The sequence below is a fragment of the Dermacentor silvarum genome, chromosome 11 (genome assembly GCF_013339745.2).
Source record: "Dermacentor silvarum isolate Dsil-2018 chromosome 11, BIME_Dsil_1.4, whole genome shotgun sequence".
Taxonomy (NCBI): Eukaryota; Metazoa; Arthropoda; class Arachnida; order Ixodida; family Ixodidae; genus Dermacentor; species Dermacentor silvarum.
This window is the reverse complement of record NC_051164.1, coordinates 89642080-89659685: the sequence shown is the minus strand read 5'-3', so window position 1 is coordinate 89659685 and position 17606 is coordinate 89642080. Positions and strand designations below refer to the sequence as shown.

The window sequence follows — 17606 nt, the reverse complement described above, 5'->3', positions numbered from 1 at the left end:
CAACCTTGCCTCTAGCGACATTTAGTAATTTAGTAATTGCGGAATCGTGTTCATTCGGCATTTGTTCACCGCAAACAGCACAGTGCAATCTGGCTCACAGACTATCGCCTGTAAAATGGTGCAGCCACCATACCGATCCGAGTAGTTCTTCTTGTGCAGGCACTCCTGCCGCGCGGACAATTTGAGTGTTGTGTTTTTGCTTGTCTGGTATTAAGACATACGCTTTGCGTACTTTGCACGCGGCGTTCCTATAGGTGCTGCAGAAATGCCATTTTTGTACGGAGTCATATTCTTTATACTTAGTACTGTCAATCACACACTCCTTTCTCAACTCGCCTATGCGTGTAAGCTGCTCGGCATGGCATAAGGGCCAATGTCAAGACCAGCTAAGTGAGGAAGGATAGCGTCAGTTCTGGTAGCCAATTCCAACACTTCTGCGATATTCCATTGTAAGAGAGTGACAGGTTAAAGAAATATGAAGATGTCAGTTGGTACTCAGGCTAACCTCGCTACTTCAGATGGAGGTTAATGAGATTGTATAAAAAATATCTACGATCAGGTGTAAAAAGGTATAACGTAATAATATGTATCTAAGGTAAGATGTAAAAAGGTATCCCGGCTGATCGCCTGGCATACCACTCCAGGTGCTCGACGATGATTGAACGCTTTGTTCCGAGGCACATCCTAAATCCTCGTGTTCCGTTTCTCTTCTGCCCCGCAGAGCCGGTGATTGTGGAGGGACCCCGGAACCGGACCGTCGTGCTGGGCTCCAGCGTCACGCTGCCCTGTGTCGTGGAGCCCTCGCCTTCCTCGAGCGGAGGCACCGCGGGGGCCACGAGCGTGCTGTGGTTGCAGGACGGCCGTAGCCTCGCCAGCCAGGGCAGCTCCCCGTGGCGGCAGCTGGACACCGGCGCCCTGCTCCTGCACCGGGTGGACGTGGCCGACGCCGGCTCGTACCGCTGCAGCGCCAGGAACGCCCACGGCGTCGCCTACTCCGAGACGGCTCAGCTCGTCGTGCACGGTGAGCGTTAAGCCCGGTTTCGTTATGCGGCGATTTTGCCTTGCGTTTCGCGCAGCCGCAGCTTTCCGCGCATGCGTGATTCGCAATGCCGTTTCGCCAGCACCATTCGCAACGGCTGCGATTTACTAGCGAGCAGCTAGTAATGGACCGAATTATTGTTAGCGTCATTCCCACCACCCGCTCCCTCTCCTCTTAACGCGATTCGCTAAAAATAAAGCAAAACAACCTAGAATCTGTGGTGGGGACAGGTTCTTGGTGTTTGAAGTCGGTATTTCAACGAAGAAAAAGGCCTTGCGCTCTGCTCGTTGAGCTAGCGCAGCAAGAAATGCTAACGCTATGCGTGCGCCTTTTTAGTGCAGATGTCATGAGTGCTAATTACAAAATGGACCTTCTACTACTAGAGAACGTTGACAAGCTCCTTCATCTTCGCAGGTGAAGTTTCGATTGGGTCCGAGTGAGCTTCATGTGCTAAGCATGTCCACTCACGCAAGCGTTGCCGAGAGGCAACTGTCAATTCACGTAGCAAGTTTTATTTGCATAAATCACAAAATTATATGATTGGATAATTCATCGAATGGATGCTTCCATGTAATCGGGTCAGCTTTTAAGTCTATGTGCAGCCCTAAGTCGAAGATCTTCACGAATATTTCTAAATTTCACTGACAGATAATTCCGTTACTGGAGCGAGTGCCAGTTCATGGAATTATCACTTCAAGTTACGTCACTAGCGATATTACCACTTCGAATTGCGTGACTAGTGCGCATTCATTCGTACTAGTGACGCACTTCGCTCGCGTTTATTCTGGCCGGCCCGACAGCTGCGCGCTGTTCTCCCTATAAGAGCGCAAATACGATATAACGACCTCGTGTCCTTGAATTTGGAACTCTTGCACATGACGGCTCATCATTTCGAAAAGCGTGAGGGCCATTGGGAGGCCAAAATTAGAACACCTAACTGAAGCATCAGATAGGATCATTTATTGGACTAGTTGGCTTCCGCTGATTTCACAGTTCAGGTATATAGTTATCGGAGCGTGGGTAGAGCGCCCAAATGGTTATGTTCCGGACCATTGCGCTAGCGCGCACGCAGAAGGCTCTCAGTGCTCAGTAGCGCTTAACCCCTTGACGAGATTTGGTGTAGCGACGAAGCTCGGTACACTTAACGAAGTCGCTAATGGTTATCGCACTTGTTGATCCAACGGAATTGACAGAAAAAGATAACCATTGCCGAGCGAGGGAAATAATGAAGCGCGGAGTGGAAGAAAAGAAAGTAAAGATGATAGAGCGGGGCGTGCAGCTGGAACACCGTCGGGTACGAGCCCCGCGGGATTCCTTCCCCTTCGGAACTTTGAGTTTCCTCCCCTGGCATCCCCCGAGTTCATTGCATTCACTTCGGGAAGTACTCCCTCGCCCGTCGTCTCGGTGTAAAGAGCAAACCTAAGCACGTTTTAGGGAACGTGCAGCGGTGAGCGGGGCGAACCTTCCGTACCTCTTCCCTGATTCCCCCTTCTTTCTCCTTTCTTCTCGTTGCCGGGGTCACGTGACACCCTCGTTTCTAATGGGACAGAATTAAATTACGAATTTTTGCCCCCCGGCACCCGGGGGACCCGAACCGTCGTGCTGAGTTCTCGGCGGCGGGAGCCTATGCTTTGGGAATGAAGGGGAAGGGGGGAAGATCTTAGGGAAAGCTCTAGGGTAGGAGAGGGGGGGGGCGGATTGGGAAAGTGCGCGCAACGTTGGACGGGTGCGCGCGCATATACATACTACGGCTCTGTTACATCGCTATACTGTCCGCTGCTGCTGCTCTCGGGCTTGCTTCCTAGCCGCCTTTCGCTGTGCGGCGCCTAATTAATCTTAGCTGATTACGGCCGGTACCTTGTGGAAGCCGGAGTGCACGCGGGGAAGAAAAAGGAAAGAAGGGAGCTGGAGCCAGCAGTAAGGGTAACAACGGGGAATACGGGGAGAAATGGGGGAACGAAGGGAACGGCTGCTCCCACGAGTGGCACGCCACAGCGTCGTACGACAGCCGCGAAGGAGTCTTCATTCTTGTAGTCGCTATATATCGTGTACAGCGCGCGTTTCCGGCTATGCGCTCGTTGCAGCGTTGCCCCCCGGCTGCGCTGCTCTTTTCGCGCCTTACATTTCCGCAGCGATGCGCAGCGCGTTAGACGGAGCGCCGTGTCCTCGGCTTGATGCTTGAGAAAGCAGCGCGCTTGCTATACTAGCAAGCTGCTGACTAGGATGGCGAGCAGGCTGTCATCTCATGCCTCGCTGTCTTTCTTTTCTAGGTACCTCCCCTCCACCTTTCTTATTAGCGGGTTTCGTTTCGACGGGACGAGTTTGCACAGTCGACGTACTCGTGATTGTACCACGCTTCGTTTCGTGTGGCGTGTCGAATCGAGAACGCCTGTGCGTGCTTCCTTAATCTGTGTGCAATTAACAGCTGAGGTATAGCGAAGCTTCAAAACTGTGAGAGGAAGAGACAACTCACTCTCAGTATTCGGGAAAGTTGTCGTGGCCCAAATCTGACGACCACAATGTACAGAGCACCAAACAAAAGTGTACTGCACTCTGTACTTTCTTTCGTCGAATATTTTCTCTGTAATGCGTCTGCCAAGTGTCAACCAACTTTCACGGCAAGAAGCTCTTTTCAGTTCATTTCTGCCACTATAGCTGTAACATTTATACTTGGAAAACTATTGTTGCATCGCGCGCGTTTCGCGCGGGCAACTTTGCCTACAGTGTGTACAGGCTTCAGCCACTTGTCGGCATCCATCAACGATGATCGCTGAATTAAGAAAAATGGTTTTATTTCCTGTTTTTGTGTTGAAGTTTCGTGGTGGATTACTACGTTGGATGGCGTACCGCAGCGCCGCAGATTGATTTTCGACTCATGGGAGTTGTTAAACGGACGCCTAAGTTTTCGCGCGCTTTCCTTTTCATTTATTATCGCATCCCTGTTGGGAAGCCGCCACACTGAGAAATCGAATCCACGTCCTCGTTCTCAACAGGCCGCCGTCGTAGTCACTGAGCTACCGAGGCGCTTCAACTGCAAACTTTTTTTTTCTGTTAAATATGCGTTCAAAATGCTTCATGGTACCCCCCTATTCTAAGGTGCATATTCCTTTGCGATGCTTCTCGTTGTCTATGCGCCATGTTGCCCCATGTTGCATCGATAAAGGTAATAACACTTCAATTTAGCGAGCTTTAACGTGCATTTCGCACATAACACCCACATCTCTCTTGATATCTACATATACACGGAAATGTTGAACAATATTGTCTTAGACTCGCCTAAGAGCGCAATTTCTTGCGTCGAGGCGCCCCACACTCTATAGTGTAGGCGACATGTTAATTCCGCGAGGACACTGGACATCCAGCAGGGAGGGGCTCCTCCTGAAGTTCGTAAGTGACGTCGACATACATTGTGACTGGTAACGTCTAGCAGGCTCAATTGAGGGCGATGTGTTGAGAGAGAGAGGGGGTGGGGAAGGGGCTGGCCCGGCGTCGTGCAGTGGATGACTCACAAGCTGCGTACGAGCTTGTGTTCTAATCCTCATCGCTGCGCCCGTCCTCTTGTACGCCCGTCTCGTGCTGCGATCCTCCACCTTCTTCTCCGCTTACATCATGCGTGAACCAAGGCTGTATCTGTTTCAGACACCTAGAAGTAGGAAATCCGAACGTATTACAGCGAAGGAGGAGAAGACGATGAATGCGAGTGAGTTCAGAGAACGCTGATGCAATCCGCGAGCGCAAAGGATTAACGGGACACGTTGAACAAACTAAGCACTTTATCCTGCGCTGTCGATCAGGTCGACTAATTGCTCGCAATCGGGGGTTTTCTCGGTGGAACGCCAGCCTGCTTGTAAAGTTGTTTGCAGCCCCGATGCTTGTTAGCCCGAAGCTGCCAGCGCAACCTGTCGACGGATTAGGGCCAATCAGGCCTTACGGAAGAGGGACGAAAAAAACACAGCGCAAGAACAGTTCAGTTTACGGTTCACCGACTCCCTCATTAACTATTTGTTACCACCATCCGCCGAAGTAAACGCGCTACCGTGTTTTGTCCTATATGTACCTGTTAACGCTTTCTTAACCCTCCTCGCATTTGTCTGTATGCCTTTGTGAATTTGTGCATCGGGTCGGTCGGAACGGGCTCGGCGCAGTGACTTGGACAACTGTTTCGTTTTTCTCTTCTTCTAGACATTCGTCTTGGAAGTTGACTTGTTGGCGCCAGAACTTGTGTTTGTCTATTAATATTGAATGCAATAACATCACTGGAAAGCATGAAGACCATCGAACGAGAACTATGCTGGTCTGCTAGGCTCGTCTGTTTCGCTGTCTTCTTTTCTTTCAGTCGTCGTTTCTGTATCTAGAATGACTAACAGAGTGCAACGTCCCAAATCGACACGCGAGGTCTACGAAAGACGGCCGCATTGAATGGCTGTGCGTTAATTGAGAGCCTTAAATGTAGATATTTAACTCGCTAAGCTGGCCTTTTTTTTTTTTGCATACCACGCTCCGTCGAAATTCCGCCGCCTCCGCGTGCAGAGACGAGACAATCCAAGTCGTATAGTCGGCCGCAGAACTCTCGCCTCAATGACATCGCATACGTTCCACAGTCGACTCCCGTCCCCCTACGGAGATCTGACGGCGCTGCAAGCTCTTTCATTTCTTTCTAGCCAACCCTCTCTTTCTATTCTTTTTCTTCATCGTAGATGCGAACAAAACAAACAAATGTGTTTTACTTTGGAAAGCCTCGCAGCATCCTTATATGGGGGACGTGGACGAAATAACCGTACACTTGTTTGCCGACCAAAAATCTCGCCGCCAGCTGCGCTTGGCCCAGATTTACAGAACGAAAAGGAAAGAAAAGGAGAGAGAGAGAGAGAGAGAGAATGCTTCGTGTGGGCGGAGGGTGAGGGGTCCTACGAAAGCGCGCGCAATCGAATTGGGAGCCAGATTTGGCGGATAAAGGGTATATATAGGGGACGACGCCGGGCTGGCGGCCTGAGGCTTTTCAAAGCGCCCTCGTCTTAGCGGCAACCCTATCTGTAACCCTGCTCTCGTATATTGGCTATACGGGAGTTACTGCAAAGGGGATGCTTCGGGGTGCGACTGTCTCTTTTTATATAGCCTTCGCTTCTTTTCTCTTTTTCTTCTTCTTGATCTGCAAAACCTTATTCTTTCTTCACTCCCGATTGAGCTTCCCTTCGGGGTTCGGGCCCTTTGCTGGAAGAAACGTGGGGGACAAATTTGGAGTTGGTGGAGGGACGAACATTCGTTGAGGCCGCGACGGTGGCCGCATTCTTGTCACACGTGGAAGCCGAGCGGCTGTCTTCATTTCTTAAGTGTTTTATTGAGGATGGATGGAAAGCGCAAAGCAGAGGGAAACACGAGGAACAGACGACACGATGTTTTGTTTTACTAACGAGGATGGGTTAGGGGTGACGTAACTTAAGGGGCTACATTTATCTATAGAAATGTAGCCTAACAAACGCTGCCTTCGATCTAGTTGCTGTGGATTCATGGCTACATGTAACGTATTGCATATGGGAGAATATATAGGGGCAGGCGACTTCTTGACGTGCTGCACCAGAAGCAAGCGGCCACCATAGAGAGAGAGAGAGAGAGAGAGAGAGAGAAACGGGATGGGAAAGGCAGGGAGGTTAACCCGAAAAGATTCTCGGTTTGCTACCATAGATTTCAAACAAGTCATCTAGCTTTGATGAACGCTCTTGCCATGTGACCTGCGCTGTATGCAAGACCAAACTGAATTCAAGGCGTTCACTGAATACGCCTCTCTTTTGACTGTGTTCCATGCAAGAAAATGCTGCACATTGCGTAGGAGCTCCACTAACGCGTACTTAGGCGCTCGACGTTGGGACTACAGTTTTCCATCTTCACAGGTATGACGTATCCCGAGAGAATATGGAGGATGCTTTTTTATGTTTATAGATACATCATACATGAGTCTTTCCTCAACGCTATTGAACAGCTAAATTGCGCTTTTGAGGCGTGGTTGAAAGTTGTGCGGGATAAGAGGCCGTGAAGTGGCGTTTCGCATTTGTAGACCACAAGCTTCTTCTCGAAGAATGCGCTTCCTTAATGAATGCTCGGTCGTTAACTGAGCGCTTGTGCATGCGTTTTTCGCGTGCGTTGTCATGTGTGGCTGTTTTGTATTTGAATCATTATCTACTAGGTCGCGTTATCTCGTGCACCCCTGTGCAGGGTAGCAAACCGGCAACTCGCATCCGGTTAACCTGCCTGCCTTTCCTCTCCCTCCTTCTTACCTCACTTTTTTCAGCTGTAGATATCGCCCTCGAGATTGTGCTCCAAAGTGACGAGCTACACGACGCTCTGACGCGTTATACCACGTGGTTTCGCAAGATCGTGCTACCCGCGATAGACTCGCGCGTGTCGTATAGCTTTCACTTCAGTATAGCTCGTTGTTTTATAGAAACAGACCGGTGTTCCCGCGGAGCTTCAAAGACGAAGACCTCCGATTGGCTAAATACGAGACCCGTAGCCTTCACGACGGCGGGCGTGCTGTTCCGACGAGACGGATTGCAGAGGAAAGCCGCCGCACTAAAGATATAAAGACAAATCGTCTCGCGGAAGTCACGCGCGCATGCGCGCGCTCACGACAAAAGCCGTTTACACTCGGCTGCTGGCACGGAGCCCGTAACGCGGTAAACGTCGGCAGCAACGCTCGCGTGCTTGCTCTCTGTATAGCGAACTGTAGCAAATACGCGCTAACGAGCTTTTGAGCCGCGGAGAAGTCCAAATTTTGACAACCGCATAGCATCCCTGCACGCTGTCCCTTTGCCACTGTAGCTGCGTGTTTTTATGTCCAAACATTGTTTGTCCTTCGCTTTAGTGTGTTTCTCGATCAGCTTTCGCCTTCGGCTTCCCTCGCGAGCTATTTCCGAGAGACATGCCCCCCCCCCCCCTTTTTTTTTTTCTTTTGCCTGTTGGGGTGAGAATAAAATAAACTTTCATACTTTCGCCCGCGTCGGAAGCGCTGCACCGTTGTGTTCCGGTTCCGAGGAGTACGCCCTCTCCCTCAGGGGGTTGCCGGAAGCTTTTCGAATGAAAATCGGCTTACGCGTCGCGAGGCGACGCTGTTCCCGGCGCTCCTGCGCGCTGTTGGTATAGCGCGGCTTTCGTGGCGGCGAATCCATAAGCCTCTCGGACTGAACTGCCAGTCCACGTCCCGCCGATCGACCGTTCTTAAAACTGTTTCTCTCTCTCTCTCTTCGCTGCAAAAAAAAAAAAAAGGAACGGGTGCGATCTTCGTGTAAGTACTTGGCCGAACACGTGAGCTGAACTCTTAGGCTCGGGGGCCTATAACCTCTCGCTCTGTTTTTCGGCATGGAAAAGCGACGACAGTGCGATGCCCTATAGTTTAAGTGCCCGCATATATATATATATATATATATATATATATATATATATATATATATATAATGAGCTGGTGGACAAGCGGTTGCGCGCACTCGCACAAGCCGACACCGCGCTTTGCAGGACACGTGTCTTGAAAAGCGCGGTGTCGGCTTGTGCGAGTGCGTGCAACCGCCGTGACACGTCTTGGAAAGCTAGGCTATTCTACGGCTTGCACTGCCGCAGGCGCCGCCCTGCCCGTTGTTTCCATGGCAATAAAATCCGAGGACAGTTGAAACACTTCTTGCGAGTCGTGGATGCGAAAGCATTAATGTCTGATTGACGGCCGCTGAGCGGTCCTTCGAGTTGTGAACTCCTCGAGGGCAAGCGGGCGCGTTGAGACGCTTGGCCAACTGGTTTAGCCCAGTGGGTAAGACACTCGGCTTCTGGGCGCGGGGTCGTAAGTTTGACACTCACGACCGCCAACGCTTTTCCTTTCGAATTTATTAGCTTTTTTATACATTAATTTCTTTATAACGATTACTGAGGCGAAGTTGGAACACCCGCCGTGGTTGCTTAGTGGCTATGGTGTTGGGCTACTAAGCACGAGGTCGCGGGATTGAATCCCGGCCAAGGCGGCCACATTTCGATGGGGGCGAAACGCGAAAACACCTGTGTACTTATATTTAAGTGCACGTTAAAGAACCCCAGGTGGTCCAAATTATTCCGGAGTCCCCCACTACGGCGTGCCTCTTAATCAGACCGTGGTTCTTGAACGTAAAACCTCATTTTGTTTTAAAAAGTCAGAACGCAGTCGAGAGCGCGCCCGGACAACAAACGCGCTGATAACACAGGCTTCCGAGAGTGAGCGTGACGTTGCGTTGTGGCGATGCCCTCTCCCCTCACGCAACACCTCGCGCGGCGGCAGGTCTCCCCTTTCGCCCGCTCTGCTCCGTCGAGGAGCGCACATAACGTGGCGTCGCAGCCAATGGGAATTTAGGTGCCGCTTCGCTGCTACAGACGCCCGCCTTTTCGCTCAATGGGCCCTTTGATGCTTGCGCATTAAAATGGATCGCTTACGCTGTTATGGGCGTACGTGAATGGGCGGAGTTGACTGTCACCGACCTCGACAACAGTGACGGTGGTTTTCCGTTAGAACTTAGATGGAAATACACGAGTCTTTTAGATGCTCCAATGATTGCGGATAACGGGCAAGCACTGAAGGAACGAAAACGGGAAGTGAAAGAGTGGCCGGAAGTGGAACGTCAGGAGAAACGATCAGAAGCTGCGCAGGAAAGTAGCTCTGCAGGCAGCGGACAGATTCCATTTCTTGCTGAGTAGCTGACGGCAACGGAAGCGAAGAAAAGAGAGAGATAAAGCTGATAAGGGAAAGGCAAAGAAGTAAAGCAGGCTGATCCCGGTTGGTTATTATGTACTGGGGAAGGGGGAAGTGGCGCTGAAACGTGAAATATAAATATTTTACCCGGTTGTAATTAATGCGACGAAACGTTACTGTGTCGCTTGCGAGTAAGAGATTCGTTTACGAACGCCTACTCAGTCCTTATTGGATTGGTGGACAGTGCAACGCCATGTGACCGTTGAAGAAAGAATAAAACACCTCCTGTGTGATTGCCCATCGTACGATGATGAGAGGCTTACCGTTCGGACAGCTTTATGGCACTTAGGCGTCAGGTCTTTTGCGGAAGATAAGATTTTGAAACCGTGCCTGGGTACGTATGCGATGGGCGAAGGTGCAATAGCGCTGCGGTTATCCTTGAGATTCACCAGTCTATATATGACCGCTTGTGATATAATCTACAATGAACTCTGCATTGTATGTATTCCGCGCATATTGTGAACTTGACCGACACAAGCGTGACCGACACTAAACGCTATACTTGCAAGGAAGGTTCATTCAACCGTACGCCATTTATAAGGCAGTCATTTATTCTCTAACGTTAACAGATTTCTTTTTTTTTCCCATTAACGAAACGTCACTCATTAACTTTGAAGTGATTACTTTCGGGTCGCAAGGTGGCTGAAAAGGTGGTCAAAATTAATCCAGAGGGACCACCTTCCCCTCCCCGTTACCACCACCACCAAGGGTATTCCGGTAGCTTCTGTGTTCCTTCGGGGCGTTAAACACAGTAAGTCAATCAGTCAATTAATCAATCAATCAATCTGTACGTGTGTCTGGACCACCAGGACGAGAACTCTTCCGTTTGAAAGCAGTTCCTTTTCATCGCGCCTGGCCAGCGTGCGCCTCGCGCCAGAGCACGCGATTTTTTCCCGACTCGTTAAAACGGCCAGCTCACCTCGTAATCCTAGTAACTGCCAGACAGAGTGAATGAAATATCGAAGAGAGAAACGCGGCTTATTTCCATCGTGCTTCGCTTCCGATGCATGTTAACTGCGATCACGAACCAACATTGGCTCGGATTCGGGCACTTTTGCCGGTCAGCTCGTTTGTCTGCCCTGATTGAGGATTGAGAGCGTAAGTAGGGATGAAAGGGGATTAGTTCGTCTTACATAGTTCGTGTACCCGTCGGAGAAAAAAAAAAGAATAAAAGAATACAGAAAAGAAAAAAAAGAAAAAAAAACATAGCAGAAGCTTCTTTTTCCGCGTCGTTAGCAACGGCTTTCTTTGCACTCACTCGCGTCATTGAACCTCGTCCTTTCCCGCGTTACTTATTTCTTGCGGGTTTTTGCACTCGCTCCCATGCGTGCGCCCGTGTCCCGAACCTGCGAGTTACGGCACCGCCTGGCGGGCTCAAATTTCGTTGTACTCAACTCTTTCCTTTTTTTTTTTTCCTAGCGGACTCGAACATTGCAGTCCTCGGACATCGTTATTATGGCGAGCTGCGTAGCTATAACTAAGTCTGTTACATCGTCGGTCAGCGGGACCGTTCTAACCGGGGAATTAAAAAAAATATATGCAAAAAAAGTTCGACCACGTCGTAATCTTTAGGAAGCCGTGGTGCGAGGTTTAAATGTCTCAATGGAAGTCGGAGCCGAAGGAGAATAGAAAAAAAAGAAAAGAATAAAACAGCGAGACATGCAATACGTCCCGACGAAGCAATATTCGCTGCTCTTTTCTCGCATCCCGAAGCAGCGTTTGGTTGGACTCGCGTCTGTCGTTATAGCTTCGTCCCGCGGTGTAGTTAACTCTCACGGCGGCTCCTTATTGATGTAGTGCGTCCCTAGTGCGCATCCATTTTTTAGTCGTGATCTTCGCTTTATATTTCCTTTTTAAAAAAATTCTGAAGTCGTTTCTGAAGGAAGAGGACATCATGCGACAAGGTTTAATAAACGGCCAAACGATCCCGACATCGTTATCTCGGGGGTCATTAAAAAGGGACAGGAGCGTTTTCGCTTTTGGCGCCCCCGAACGGCGCAATTCAGAAACTTTAGAGGATGAGAGATAATAAAATCGGTATTAAGAAAAAAAAAAAAACCTAAAGCGGGAAGAGCACGCAGAACATGAAAGGCACTGCGTAGCGGCAGTTTTAGGAAGCTGCAATATTTCTTATTATTTTTTGTTTTCAGCGAACTTTATCGATATGGTCTGCTTCCGCATTCGTTGCTGTTATTTATCGTTTTTTTTTTTTTCCTTGAACGCACGTGTATTCTGTTCTTGCCTTCTGGAGTCGTGTCGTTCTTAGATGCTTTCGTGTCTTGCTTGTATGTTTGTTAAATATATATATATATATATATATATATATATATATTTGTGTAATGCCTTCGGGATTTCAAGGTGATAATAAATGAAATGAAATATATGTGTGCTTTAATTGGGTTTTCATCTTTTTTCGTGCGCACGCGCAAGCATTCGGCGGGATGTGCGCGCAATTAAACATTGCTAACCAACGTACCATGTTTATCGTGCCGCATACATTACGTGTGGCTTTTATAATCAAACCGTGGGCTCTGGTGAACACGTGGTGAAACACTGGTCATTTTGCATTTGATAAGCGCAACGTGCTGTGTTGTCGTCAAAACCATGAGGAACACAGAATAACTCTGTGTATAACTAAATGGCAAAGTAACAATAACTTTTATAATGCTCTAAGATATACAGTGGCATCTCGTTGATACGATTCTGCATAATACGTGTTTCGGGATAATACGTTTGTATTTCTTTTCCCGATAATGCAATGGGGGTGGATAATGCGTTGGATAATACGATTTTGGGATTGTACGCTTTATATTCAGGTTCCCGTGCAGATCGTGGCAACGAGATACTACTGTATATATATATATATATATATATATATATATATATATATATATAGAGAGAGAGAGAGAGAGAGAGAGGGATATATCGAAACCGCTTTAGATAACCAGAACGCAACACTATTTCTTGGTGGGGTACCATTCTGTGGAAACTGCGTTTGGAAGCAAATTAGATACGGCCTAGCTGTTAATACGGCTTCTATAAAATTTGGACTCGCCCTACTGCCCTACAGCGCCGGTGGCGTTATCCTGCCTGCGCGTAACTCCAGATGGTGATTTCGATTCTGTACCGCAGTGTGTGCATTCCGATAGTGACGGCCGGACCCCGGCCGGACCCCGGCCGAAACATCAGTAAAGTCCTGTTATGTTTTTCCTACGTGCTTCTATTTTTTATCTCTCTCTCTCTCTCTCTCTCTATATATATATATATATATATATATATATATATATATTACGTTTATAATTACGTTATAATTACGTTTATCCTACGGTTTGGCATCGTTTCAGACCCGGAGTCGCCGTTGCTGCGGAGTCTTTCACCGCGAGAGTGATTATTATGACGTCAGGATCCATCAGACGACATCATTGATAGCAAAAAAATCTATCGTGTCAAATCTCTCATAGGACCTACCTATGAACAAATTTCTGCTTTCACTGGAAGGGCAGACGAAAAAAAAAACAGTACGTAAAGACATGATAATGGCGAGAGAAGAAAATTAAATAAAATTGATTGTGCACGCACTTAAGGACGACGTGGTTACCAGAACTGTCTCTAAAACGCTTTTTTGGCGCGTGTCTTAAGAAGGATCTGATTTCTTGGTTTCGTCCATGCCGTTGTTTTGGTGGATGAAGGAATGTTCAGGAGACTCTCCTCTTTCATTATTCTATTTTTATAAATACAACGAAAGAAACGGCAACGTCCTGCTCGATTATGTTGCTTCTGACACGTCTGCAATGACTAGAGTCAGTGCGCAGGGGAATGTGGGCGCGTTGCCCAAATGAGCAAGCTCATCAGCACGATGGCGTGGCAGATAAAAGCTCACAAACGGGCGAATAAGCGCGAAAGCAAAACGAAACGTAAATGACCTCAGTTGGTCTAAAATCACATGCTGTGAACTTCCTTGCCATTTCCAAACAAAAGGTGGCGTTGCAGTATCGATCACTCACTTGTTGTATGGAAAATGTGGGTTGGCGAGAGAGAGAGAGAGATCAAATCAGTTTATTTTTCTTGTTTAAGGATGGAGTTGGGCCGCAAAAAAGCTGCTAACTTCAACAGCTTGACGAGGCTGCAGCACCGATACATATGGCAGCAATAGACAAAGACATTCATACTGAATTTTATGTCCGGTGCTTGTGGACCTGTACAGAAGTGGTTAACTCATACTCTTGCCATCCGTTTCCGTGAAATTTGACACTAAATTGAGCTAGACCTCTGTGTTGTCACGGATGGCGGAAAGAAACCTGGAAGAAGTGTGTTTCGAATTCTTTGAGAATGCGTGAAAATGAGAAAAGCAGCAACATGCCAATGTACTACGCGTAGTTCCATCTTCATCTCCGCGTTAAGGCAATTAAATGCAGTTTTTACCATGGCAGACACGTTAGGAGATGGGTACTCCTTCCACGTACATGGAAAATGCTGCTTTTGGTGTCTAACCGTAGTATTTAAGTTTTAAGAAAAGATGGGGCTGTTTCTCACTAGTGACGTGTAGACTGAGCAAGCAGCGAAGCTTGCGGCCCTACCTAGCTTCGTTGGGAAACGGTTCTCGTACGATCCGCACCGCAGTCTTGCTTTTCGCAGCGGCGCACGGAGCTAAGCGTTGACAAGTTCGTGTCGAACCACAGTCTATCGCAGCTAAGACGAAGCGATGCGGCGCGCGCGATGACGTCATGGCTCGGCTCCCGCAGCTGTTGCTGGGCGAGGCGTTGCTAGGCGACGCATGTGACGTCATAGCCGGGCGGAGGGTTTTCGACGTACACCTAACGGCGCAACCACTGATAACAGCTTAGTTGTTAAAAATGCTTTTCCTCTTCGTAATATACCAGTACGCCATAAAAACCAGCTTGAAGAGCGATTATGCCCTATAGCTATATTCGAGTCTCATGAGGATATATAGTACAGACGAGATACAGATTCGCGAGAAATTAAGGCAGACGACGGACAGACGGGCGGACGGGCGGACGGACGGACGCGAAGCTCCATACTGAGTTGTCTCTGACGTGAGTTCGTGGTCGGCTCAGGTCCTCAAACTATGTCACCTCCTAAGGCCGGTACATTTCCTCAAATGTATTGAGTCCGTCGTATCCCCACACTAAGTGCTCAACATTTGGAGTTGCTTCTCTTAAACTTGCATAACGCTTCAATTGCGGAGCTTATTGCACTCGATCGAGGTCGTTGCGTTGCCTTTTCTGCAGCCATAAGGCGACGATGTCGCCTGTCATGGCGTACCCTGCTTTTGCCTTGTTTATAAAGACTTGTGCTTCTCGATATGGCCTTCTGGGAAGCGGGCCGTCCGGATAAGGGGTCCTAGTTGAGAGGTTACGTGTACACTCTCGTGTTCGTCGTCGTATTCATATTTATACCAAGATAACTGAAACCAAATGCAGCTCGGCGATCCTTTGACCGCCAAAATAACTATGAGTAGCACGTGTGTTTCGTTTAGTATTTTATTTCTGTAATTATTTATCATCACTTGACGCAGGAAGCACATTGCGACCTCTTTTATTGCAAGAGCGATCGCAGCTCCTCTGGTGTTCTTGCTCTAAGCAATCTTAGCGAACGCTTCGTTAGCCATACTGTCGTCTCACAAGTCGTTGGCAGCACTGTGGAAGTAGCTGGACTCCTCAACCAATAGGAAGGCCGAAATCCCCTCGAGATGTGATCATCCGCGCCACGTTATCTGCCTTCAGCCACGGCGATTCACGTTATAGGACGTGCATACGCAAAGGTCCTAACGTGCAGGAAGGAACACTTGAGTGGGGCCTGGACATCGCGGCTAAGCGGCTAGTGTTGATGAGGAGCGGCACCGTGCTCTGCTCGTTCTTTGTTCGAGAAGTCAGTTTTGATCGTCTGCAAGCTTTCGATTAGCAGGCATGTATTCGAGGGTCTTCGACCCCTCGTGCTGGGCGTATTTCTTTTTGGAAGGAAAACTTGGAGACGTACCGTGGGAAAGGAATCAAGAAATAAAAGAGGGTGGTTCGGGAAAACGACACGAACACTGACCGCGCAAGAGTTACGGGCGCGCGTGCTCGAGGTGTAACGGCGTTGCCCGGTTCTTGCACCCCGTGTCCACACTCCGAATGCACAGACACTAACAACCGTACACTGTCTGCCAGTGTATCCTCTACCAGTTCCCCCTTTCCTTTCCCTTTTCTCGCCCGACGTCCTCTTCCCTCTCAACCTTTACTTTTTCTTTCTTTTTTTTTTTTGCCGCTCAGCACTTTCTTCCCGGACGCCTCTGGTCCCGGCGCAAGCAGCTCATTATTCTCCGCGACTTCCCCCACCCCGCCACCAACGCGCTTGACCCAACGAACCGAAAACGCGAAAATGATGCCCCCTCCTTCCCGAGATCGCTCGTTTCTCTTTTTACGCCCCCCACACTCCTCCTCCCGGCCATCTTTATTTTCTTCTTTCCTTACACTAGCCGGCCGTCGTCTCACCGGACCTCAACAGCCAGTTGCGGGGCGCTCCGCATCGCGCCCACCACCTTGGATCCGAGGCAGTATATAATACCGGTTCACTTGGATGCGTATAGTGCAGTGACGCGTCTTCTAGTTTTTCCCCGCCAAACTATTTCTTTTTCTCTTCCGCTTTCTTGCGCGGAAACGACGCATAACCGTGATTCCGCTCCGGAATGGGCTGGACACTTTTTTTTTTCCTTTCGCACAGCCTTCTAACATCTAACAGTTATACCCCAGCCCTCGACGGCACTGCTGCCTGGTGGCAGTATACCACCAGCGCCAACAGCCGAGGCTCTACTGGTACTTGCGCGCCATCACTTACCCGCAACCCCTGCCGTACACGCTGCTTCTCGCGATATTGCGACCGTTTCCTCCGTCTCACACGCGACGGGTCCGTTCTTCGGAATGGATGCGTAAGTGTTATGTGAGCAACTCTTCCGTGAACGGGGAGGAAGAAGAAGATGATGACGATGGTGACGACGATGGCGGGTCGTTGACCGTGTTCGTCTATGCTTCTTCCATCTCCCGAGCGCGTGGTACTCCTCCTGATTGCTCGGGTGCCCGCGCGAGCGAGCGGAGAGGAACTGTGTTCTTTCCCGCATGACTCTGGCTCATTGCGGCGTAAGTCATCCCCCTGCGAAACTGCTGCTGGGCTGTACTCTCGGTTCATGGTGGTATAGAGAGACCGTGGCAGGGTGCACCCCATCTCGTTATCTTTTTTTTTTAAAGCCCTTGTCTCTCAGCTTTTCGAAACGAAGATGATGTGTCTGTTTTTGCATCGAGTGCTCAAGAGAGTGTATTTTCGTGCGCGGTGTTTGTTTATGGTGTGCCGTGAAGTGCTGACGTGTCGTCCTTCTCCGTGTCGAATCTTCGCATTGGCTATGATGATTAGCTGTGATGAAATTGGCTATGATGGTTGGGTATTTTAGCGGCAGGGAACGGTAGCAGAATCCCTTTTCGGAGGTGGACGTCGCCGACGAGGCGAACGCTTGGGAAAGAAGCCTTTCTGTGTTATCTTGGTTTCCACTAAATCAGCCTGTCCCTGTGGTTATGTTTTTTTTTTCGTTCTTTTTTTCGCGCTAGAACATCTGAAGATATCATACAAGGAAACCTGACGTCAACCGTCGTCAGATCATCACCTTGCGAATATGCGCCGCGACAGCCCTTACCGATATCAGCCTTATTACAAAGACGAATATAGTGCCTATGAGTAAAGCTTCAGAAGTCAACTGCCGAAGATTATTGTTCGTTTCGTTCTAATATCGAGGACGAAACTTAATGACGGCATTTTCTT

General features: G+C 49.0%; 1 protein-coding gene across 1 annotated transcript in view; it reads left to right on the top strand.

Annotated features, from left to right (window-relative positions):
• Nucleotides 1-730: 730 nt before the first annotated feature.
• The window catches only part of LOC119433592 (tyrosine-protein kinase transmembrane receptor Ror2-like), a gene marked incomplete at its 5' end in the record, with an annotated part of 134482 nt that continues 117606 nt past the window's right edge, over nucleotides 731-17606 (top strand). Inside the window, one exon of the mRNA XM_037700846.2 lies at nucleotides 731-1021. Coding sequence (XP_037556774.2) covers nucleotides 731-1021 — 291 coding nt within the window. The remainder of the gene's footprint in view (nucleotides 1022-17606) is intronic.